Source organism: Macrobrachium rosenbergii, chromosome 53 (genome assembly GCF_040412425.1).
Source record: "Macrobrachium rosenbergii isolate ZJJX-2024 chromosome 53, ASM4041242v1, whole genome shotgun sequence".
NCBI lineage: Eukaryota > Metazoa > Arthropoda > Malacostraca > Decapoda > Palaemonidae > Macrobrachium > Macrobrachium rosenbergii.
The window spans coordinates 24,812,824-24,822,649 of NC_089793.1; the positions used below are offsets into that span (position 1 = coordinate 24,812,824).

Genomic DNA, 9,826 nt, shown 5'->3' on the forward strand with positions numbered 1-9,826 from the left:
AGGAATAAAAATTTTCAGCTTTTAGTCATATGCTTTCAGAAATATAATGTTCCTGCTGTTAGTCATATGCTTTCAGCAATATAAGGTTTCTGCTTTCAGAAATATGAGATTTCTGCTCTGAGTCATATGCTTTCAGACATATAATGTTTCTGCTTTCAGAAATATAAGGTTTCCGCTCTCAGTCATATACTTTCAGAAATATAAGGTTTCTGCATTCAGTCATATACTTTCAGAAATATAAGGTTTCTGCATTCAGGTGTAAAAAGTATGGGGAGAATTTTACATTTTTTGTTTTTCAAACTGTACTTTTTCAGCAAACAACTTAGTCTCATAGCTAATATACTTTTTTGCTTTATTATGATAATTATTCACACACACATATATGTATATGTATATATACATACATACATATATACATATAGATATGTATATTATATATACACACATATATATATACTGTAATATATATATATATATATATATATATATATATATATATATATATTATATATATTATATATATATTATATATATTATATATATATATATATATATATATATATATATATATATAATATATTTATAATTCTCTATGAATTAGATCAAAATACAGTAAGTCCAATGAATAAAGAATAAATGAAACGAAGATTAGTATATAGATATGTTATTATGATATATTTGTTATTCAATACACAGTTCAGTAACAATGATATCAATGCATCAATTTGGATTTATACACGCAAAGTTATTACATCTAAATTTAAGTAAAATATAATCTGAAATTTTTTTTTTACCTTTTCTTTCAAACATTTGCTCTACTGTGCGTTATACACGTAGATAACGTTAAAAGTTAACCTTAAGATCATTGTTTAAAATCTATTGGATATGTTTATACAATGTGTATATTCATAATATAAAAAGTAATGCGTACTGATAACTATTTTTAAACCAGCTCCCGTTACAAAATCGTATTCTGCCACCGAAGATAAGTCCTGCAGTGTGACGTAAAAACACTCTTTATTTTATACAGGCTAGGCAGGAAAGACAACGGCCCTATAAGGGCTTTGTTCCTGCAAGCCGTGCAGTAAACAAAAACAAAAACGTAAAAACTTGTTTTTGTGTTGTATATTACAGTGTAGTGCAGAGGTATAGGTAAGCTACAAGAATGAACGTTATATGGTCAAAAGCTGTATTCTGATGTGTTCAAGGAGCTTAAACTATTGTTGCGCTAATATACATCTTTCCTTCAAGGGTACTTCCTCCTTGGAAACCGGTATCACAAAGTTTTTTTAATGTTGCGTTTTCACGTATGTTTTTTTTTATATATATTTTTTAAAGACCCGCTTGAGAGGCCCTTTGTATTGGAGTCCTCTAATGGATCATGGGAGCGGTTCGCCAGTTGTCGCACGTTTCGGCGGTCATTTGAGAAGTGGTTCTCTTGGGGGACCTGTGAGAAGCACTCTCACTCTTTCTATTGACTCGGTGGTGGTGGATTTTCTTGCAGCAGGAACCGCAGCTGCTTGGAAAATGAGTGTGCTGGCAGCAAGTGCCCTGGCAACCGCGAGTCATCATAATTCGTTCTCGTTTGCTCATTCCTCGGTATTCATTGTGCCTTCCTGGGCATCCGAGAGGGGACTGCTCAGGGGTGAGGCACGGCGAGGAATACCCAGATGAGGGGCAAGATCGGCAGCGGTTCTTGACGGGTTCGGCCCAGAGTGTCTTGTCCTGGCGATCGGAGTTCTTTCGGTTCTTCCATGGCATGACCAGTTCCATGGCCCAGGTGAGGCCCTTGCCCACCTTCCCGTCGTTGATGTCGGATGCTAGTTTACTAGCGGCTTCAATCTCGTCGAACTCCACAAGGGCACACCACTGGTCTCGCATCTGTGGGAAACTATTGGCAGTAGACATGAGAGACTCTGGAACGTTGACGCCTGGTCGTAACACCTGTAGCGAGGCAACCTCACCATATGTACTGAGGAAGTTTGAAAGAGTAACCAGGTTTCTCATCTCCCTTGACAGAGCGCCCATGAGGCACATGCGAGTTGGGATGTACTCTTCGATGCAGGCTGGGAATGGAGCCAGGCGACGAACTTTGCTCCCGTCTTCGTTCATTTCTAGTAGGGGTGACATCCGAATGGCTTCTTCTACCTCTGCCCTGTTCTTAGCTGTCCTCTTGATTTTCTTATAAGATGCCATGAACTTGAGGGAAATCCATCCTTCCTTACTCTTGCGGAAATGCTTCAGCAAAAAGATATCGCGGGTGAGATAATTGTCACTGAAGTATGTTTCCAGTAAGTCTCTCAGGAGGTCAAGGCGCTCCTCCTTTGTCTTTGGCCCAGGGATATCACGATCCTCTCCAGGAGATGGCATGGTATCATCAGAGCTGACTGATGTTCCTCGATACTGATGGGGGTGAGTCTGTATGATAACAACCTTCTTGTCACTGCTTGCCTTCCCTGATTCAATGACTTCATCAATTTCCACAATGACTTCATCAGCTTCCTTTTCCTCTGAAGATTCCTTGTCGATGTCACCATTATCAAGGAGCAGTTTGTTTATAGAGGCAGCCAGGGCATCCTCGACTCCGCTGTCGGGGCTTCCCATAGGTGTGTCTTTGTCTTGAGACATTCTGACCAAAAACTAGAAAAACTGCACCAAAATAGAAAATAACGTTTCTATGAAAGCTGTAGACACAGAGATTCACACAGCAAAACTAGTATTTCCTCAGCAGCGCAGGAGCTCTAGTGATAGATTGTTGCCATCGGCACAAAGTTCCCCTCTTTTATGCTGGGCTGCAGTGGCGTGAGCGCTACGTCACGGGTAACAAGATTAGGTTTACACAATGAGAGGCCATATAGGGTCATCATTCCCCTTCGCTCGAGAGTCTCCTGACTTTCTTAGAGCCTGGCTTCTGCTTCTGCAGGTGGCAACATCAACATCATAAGTGATATTTATGAATAAAACTCTCATCAATTCAAGGATCAGAAGATGGTTTGCTATACAAAGCTACTGTATTTTAAATTGTATGAAGGGCACACCTGGATATAAACTGTGCAGCCATATCATTTGGTATGTGGGAATCTTACCAAGGGCTTGTAATATTCACCCGTTAATACCTGCATGAATACCATAGCCCTGTATATCAATAGTAATGCAACTGCATGAATATATGAACAGAACTTTTTTTAATTTATAATTTCAATTTTCTAAGTGCCTATATCATAATAACAGATCTCTGAAAAGGAGTTTGTCAAAACTTGAGGCCTGTATCCATTGAACACTGATTCTTGCACTATATGTACACACACACACACACACACATACACACACATATATTTGTGTAAAGGACAAAATAGCATACATGACACTGACCCCGTGACTGAAATTGTCAGGGGTTTAGCAGGGGGAGGGGAGGGGAGAAAGAAGAGGGGGAGGAGAGGGATGTCAGTTATTGTTAGTCTCGGTGAAAGTCAGAAAGGATTACGGCCGGGAGGGTGCGGGTCTGGTGGAGGGGCAGAACATACACGGCTTGTAAACATGCCCTTATATGGGGCGATTCAGAGACCCTCGTTTGCTGGCTGGGAGAACGCTGGAGCGGTGACTTTCCAGTGCTAAGTACACATCGACACACATATATATAACACTTTTTTTTAACCATACAGGTAGCAGAGTCACCCCTCTAGTTTTTGTTAATGGCATTTTCATGTGAATATCAACGAACAGGGAAGTAGGATTTCTCCCACTGGAGCTTTTTTAGCTTTTTTTGGGGGGGGGTTAGACTATGGATTCCTGAATACCCACGATATCGCTGGCGCGCATAACAGCTTCATCTTGTTGATAAAATGTAATTGTTTTGACACTTACAACATTCAGCAAATAAAATCATGTTTGCATTTTATGATAGCAGCTTTCAACTGATTATATCAGATTAAAAGATCACATTACAAATGTGTACAGTAAGTTGCAGTAGAGGATAGTATAAATAAATATGCAAAGACTCAAAGAAAAAATTGAAATTATCATCTTAAGATAACGCATCGTAATAAACTTGGAAATGCAAAGGATATCTATAGGTGTATTTCATAAGAGCGTAAATGGATGAAGTGCCAATAATTATAAAGCACACTCACATAGTGCAATACTTAATCAACTCCTGACAATCCCGTAACTAAATATGAAATTAAAATCTCATAATCATCACGAGAGAATACATATTTTCCAGTAAGTACTAACATTAATAACTACAAACAATGATTAGCTGATTACGCTTGCGACCTTTCAATGGAGAATTTTGTACTGATATATATGAGAGGAAGAGAAATAAGGGTAAATTCTATAATAATATCAGAAAATAACTTCCCTTAATACATCACCAATATACTAAAATCCATCATGTTTACAAATGGAAATAGAACACACATAGGAGCAATTGGAAATAGTACCCACATCGGAGCAATTGGAAATAGTACGCACATCGAAGCAACTGAAAATAGTACCTACATAGAAGCAACTAGAAATAGTACCCACATCGAAGTAACTGGAAATAGTACCCTCATCAGAGCAACTGGAACAGTACCCCAATTGGAGCAACTGGAAATAGTACCCTCATTGGAGCAATTGGAAACAGTACCCACACTGGAGCAACTGGAAATAGTACCTACGTCAAAGTAACTGGAAATAATACCCACATCGAAGTAACTGGGAATAGTACCCCCACTGGAGCAACTGGAAACAGCACCCTCATCGAAGCAACGGGAAATAGTACCCACGTTGGAGCAACTGGAAACAGAGGCCACATCGAAGCAACTGGAAATAGTTCGAACATTGAAGTAACTGGAAATGGTACCTCATCGAACAACGTGGGAACAGTACCCTCATCGGAGCAACTGAAAATAGTACCCTCATCGGAGCAGTGGAAAATACTACCCACGTCGGAGCAACTGGAAATAGTACCCACATCAGAGCTACTGGAATTATTACCCACATCGGAACAACTGGAAATAGTACCCTTATCGAAACAACTGGAAATAGTACGCACATCGAAGTAACTGGAAATAGTACCCTCATCGGAGCAACTGGAAATAGTACCCTCATCGGAGCAACTGGAAATAGTACCCACATCGAAGCAACTGGAAATAGTACCCACATCGAAGTAACTGGAAATAGTATCCTCATCAGAGCAGCTGAAAATAGTACCCTCATTGGAGCAATGGGAAACAGTACCCACAATGGAGCAACTGGAAACAGTACCCGCATTGAAGTCACTGGAAATAGTACCCTCATCGGAGCAACTGGAAATAGTACCCACATCGAAGCAACTGGAAATAGTACCCACATCAAAGTAACTGGAAATAGTACCCTCATCGGAGCAACTGAAAATAGTACCTCATTGAGCAATGGGAAACTTACCACAATGGAGCAACTGGAAACAGTACCCGCATCGAAGTCACTGGAAATAGTACCCTCATCAGAACAACTGTAAATAGTACCCACATCGAAGTGACCGTAAATAGTGTCCACATCAAAGTAACTGGAAATAGTACCCTTATAAAAGCAACTGGAAGCAGTACCCTCATCGGAGCAACTGGAAATAGTACCGCATCGAAGTCACTGGAAATAGTACTCACATCAAAGTAATTGGAAACAGTACCCTCATCGGAACAACTGGAAACAGTACCCACATCGAAGTGACCGAAATAGTGCCCACATCGAAGTAACTGGAAATAGTACCCTCATAAGAGCAACTGGAAATAGTACCCTCATCGGAGTAACTGGAAATAGTACCCACATCGAAGCAACTGGAAATAGTACCCACATCGAAGTAACTGGAAATATTCCCTCATCGGAGCAACTGGAAACAGTACCCTTATTGGAGCAACGGGAAACAGCACCCACATCGAAGCAACTGGAAAAAGTACCCCCATGACAACAACTGGAAATGGTACCCATATAACAACCGCGCTTCAATATCATCTAGACAGACAATAATAAGACCTCATTCAAATAGCTTCAGGTCTGGTTTAACTGCACGATGGCATTAAGTAACAACTGCTTGAAAATCAGAGTCGCATTAACAGGACTGGAACGCACATTGCATCATCCATTTGCACGCATTAATATGCAACAAAGCGTCCCAAAGTGTGTGCAGTGTGGAAGATGAGGAATAAAAATGTCACAACGTAATTTATGAAATCAGTAAAAAAAAAGGAAAGAAGGGATTTTCCATAAACATACCTATTGGCTGAGAGAGAGAGAGAGAGAGAGAGAGAGAGAGAGAGAGAGAGAGAGAGAGAGAGGAGAGAGAGAGACTAACGCTTATTGCACACGGAACGATTAGACCAACCAACCCCGCCACACATACGTAAAGAGAAAGACAGCAAAAACAAAGAGAGAGAGAGAGAGAGAGAGAGAGAGAGAGAGAGAGAGAGAGAGAGAAAACTTTTAAAAAATCGCAATTCCTTTCAAGGATTCGAACACCTGGAAAATAAGCGACTGTCAGCCGAGGCACCCCTCTTCCCATGAATGGCTGCAGCCAAGTCAATGGCCTCAGGCAGGAAGCTCGTCGCAATTTTTGCAGTATATGGCAAAAGTAAATCTGACCGTGCTATTTCTGCCAGCGTCCTGCTCCCTGTGCAAAAACTTCAGTCGTTTTTCCAAGCAGACTGTAGGGCTTCCGAGTCGTATTTTTAGATTGATTTTTACCTTATGGTGTGATGGTGCCATCGTATGGAGACAACTTCTCCGCTGTTGTGGACGAGTGGGTGAGCCAACGGAACTTTCTTTGCCTCTTCGACGGGAACTGACATAATCGATCCGGTAATATATGTCTGATTTAGTTTCAGTGACTTTCTCTCTCTCTCTCTCTCTTTGACATTTCCTAATGCTCTTTTATGATGATAGATAATGTTATTAATAAGATATCGGCTTCTAATTTGCTTATTAACGGTACAATTTCGCCATACGTTTTCCTAAAATTTATATATATATTGTATGTATGTATGTATGTATATATATATATATATATATATATATATATATATATATATATATATATATATATACTTCCATTTACTCTCCAAATAATGAACACAGACATATTCACACTAAGTTGGATATACATTCATGTAGCCTTAACTTTAACTTATACGCAATAAATAATAATTCGCTGTAGAATTTCTTTCCCCTGTACATGCGTGTTCAGTAATTAAATCACAAGAAGGAGCGCAATTATTTGTGAGTTTTAAATTGAAAACATTCTAACAAGGTATGAGACCAAACATAAATCAGATCGCAAGAACTTTCCCGCCCTCAGACGCCTAGAGCGCATGCGCGCGTATTTGAATATCTCTGTCATTCTGAATCAATCTCTCTCCTTCAAGAGACATTTTAACCTTATCAGTTCCAGACAAACAGGTGTGGACACCACCACAATCCTAGAGAATCAACTTTTCAAAATGCCGCCTGGTTTAACTTCGAGAATCATTAGAGGATTGGAACCCTTACAAATACGAAAGGGGCTGAGCTGCCGATCGAAAAAAAAAATTAAATGTTGCAACGGAAATTGAACTCTGTGTCATGAATGCATAGGGGCGAGAGTCATTCGGGTCTCTCTCTCTCTCTCTCTCTGTGCTTTTAACACCCCCGGCTATGGGATAGCATGTAAATGGATCTGTTTTTATGCTTCGTAATGAAGGACATTTACAAATATGCTTCCTGCACTCTCTTTCTACACACATACATACATATATATATGTGTGTGTAATTACAAATAAAAATTCTTAATTGTTTAAGACGCATGATATTACTACAACTGAAACACCCTCTGTAAAGCTACCCATAAGAAACAAACTTCACCAAACCGCAGTTAGCCTATATCTAAAGCCTTAAATACAGGGGATCGTGCTAGAGGAAGTTGCATCATATGTTTAGACCGACTTTCCTGTGTTCAGCGGGTTTGTATTACATGAAGCGTATGTGCTTTTCTCAAGGTACTGTCAGAGTGAAGAGTAAAAAATAAACAAATAAATAGACAGATAAATAAGCAAGAAAATGGATAAGAAGCGACCATAAAAATTAGGAGTGTTTGAATTTGAATTCAACCTGGAAAGAACAATGACGACCTTGGCAGTGATATGAGTCACCATTATCGATACTGTTTGTTTAAAACTATCAATTACTGCAAAGATTTGTTCTAGGGAATGAGCATACCGATAATAAGTATGGTACCATCGTCACCATTATTACTCATTACCGCGCTCATGTGACGCTAAGCTAGCGTTACACGGTAGTGAGTACATCATGAAAGTACCTACGGCTGCGCCGTCCAAATTAAAAGCTAAACCTTATGGATACCATAGAAAAGTAGTATTCCCCCGCCCCCTCCCTTCCCCACCCCCTTTCGTCCATAACTTCTCATGTGACTATTTTCTTCTTACTCCACATCTCCATTAAATAATTCAACGAGGGCGTTTGAAGCTGTAGTGTATGATCGTGTACTATCGGCTTAACTTTAGTGACGCGTATGAGAACTGTCTCGACAATCCTCTGGTGTCAGAAGATTTACATTTATAATACTGTTACCAAAGTGTTGTGTATGTAACTGTTACGTAATTACTAAATATATTTGATATGAGTTACAAGCGACCACACCTGCCAAATTTGACGTCAAGGACAATACTGTTTACGGAGTTTACTTGAAAAATAATTCAGTCATCTACTTACGTATGTACATTCGTGTGAACGGAGGATGTAAAGAAAACGTAATGATACATGGTTTTATTATCTAATTTTTTCTTTTGTAGAAAACGTATATATGTGTGTGTGTGTCTAACGAACCACTGTCATCGAATTAACTAGCTGAAGGACCTTGACGGACGCCGCCGCCTACCGATGGTACGTTCTTAAATGACTGAGGCACTACGAGCGCAAACTAATTATTCATGTTAATCCAAGTGCGTTTCAAAACGTTTAAATACCTAGCAGAGCGCTATAACTGAACGCAATAACCGAGATTGGTTGATCTACGCTCTAAAGATTTATTTTCTGAACGAATCTGAATGTTTTAAACACGATGTGCATTTATTGTGAAAACTGTAAAACAAAAGGCACGTTAAAAACTTTTTTTTGGGGGGGAGGGAAATCACGTACAGCACACACACACACACACACACAGAGAGAGAGAGAGAGAGAGAGAGAGAGAGAGAGAGAGAGAGAGAGAGAGAGATTGGTCACGAAACCTTATTCAAACATTAATCTATCTTCAATATTCAGATGCGTCCTGCACATTATTCAAAGCAATTTCCGTCCTTTGGAATGAACCATTAGAGCTAAGAAAGCAACTTCGGTTTGTGTGTGTTTGTGTGCGCGCGTACGCATGAAGAAATTTGTTTACATTATTACTATTATCATCCACTTTCATTTCTGGACAACATACTATCAGTCCTCATTCAGCTTAACAGGAGAATTACTTTTATTTGTACGTTGTAAATTATAGTTCTCTAAAATACTTGTCCTGTGTCTCACTGCTTTTGAATAAATGTTCACTATACAACAATCAGTGACGTAAACTTATTTCATTGAAGCCCCTTAAATCTGAGAAAATAAACGCAAAATTTCTTGAAATCATTATAATGTTCGAGCACATGAAAAGATGGCATAAATTTACTTATTTCATGTACAAACATGAGCACCGTTACTTTTGAATGGCATCCCTTAAACTGGGAATTCCCTGGAATCTATGAGAATTTCTAAGCCATGCATATAAGGTAACATTCGAAAGTCTCACATTGAAGGCAACATATCGCATAACTACCGCTTCTCTCGTCTG

General features: G+C 39.4%; 2 protein-coding genes across 2 annotated transcripts; one reads left to right on the forward strand and one right to left on the reverse strand.

Annotated features, from left to right (window-relative positions):
- Positions 1-648: 648 nt before the first annotated feature.
- LOC136834363 (la-related protein 6-like) lies at positions 649-2,769 on the reverse strand. The gene has a single exon (XM_067096902.1). The coding sequence runs from the start codon at positions 2,626-2,628 to the stop codon at positions 1,372-1,374; it is 1,257 nt and encodes a 418-aa protein (XP_066953003.1). The 5' UTR covers positions 2,629-2,769; the 3' UTR covers positions 649-1,371.
- Positions 2,770-4,392: 1,623 nt separating this feature from the next.
- On the forward strand, positions 4,393-5,926 carry LOC136834064 (autotransporter adhesin BpaC-like). Its single transcript, XM_067096321.1, has 3 exons — positions 4,393-4,667; positions 4,870-5,431; positions 5,648-5,926. The coding sequence occupies exons 1-3, from the start codon at positions 4,393-4,395 to the stop codon at positions 5,924-5,926; spliced, it is 1,116 nt and encodes a 371-aa protein (XP_066952422.1).
- Positions 5,927-9,826: the final 3,900 nt, after the last annotated feature.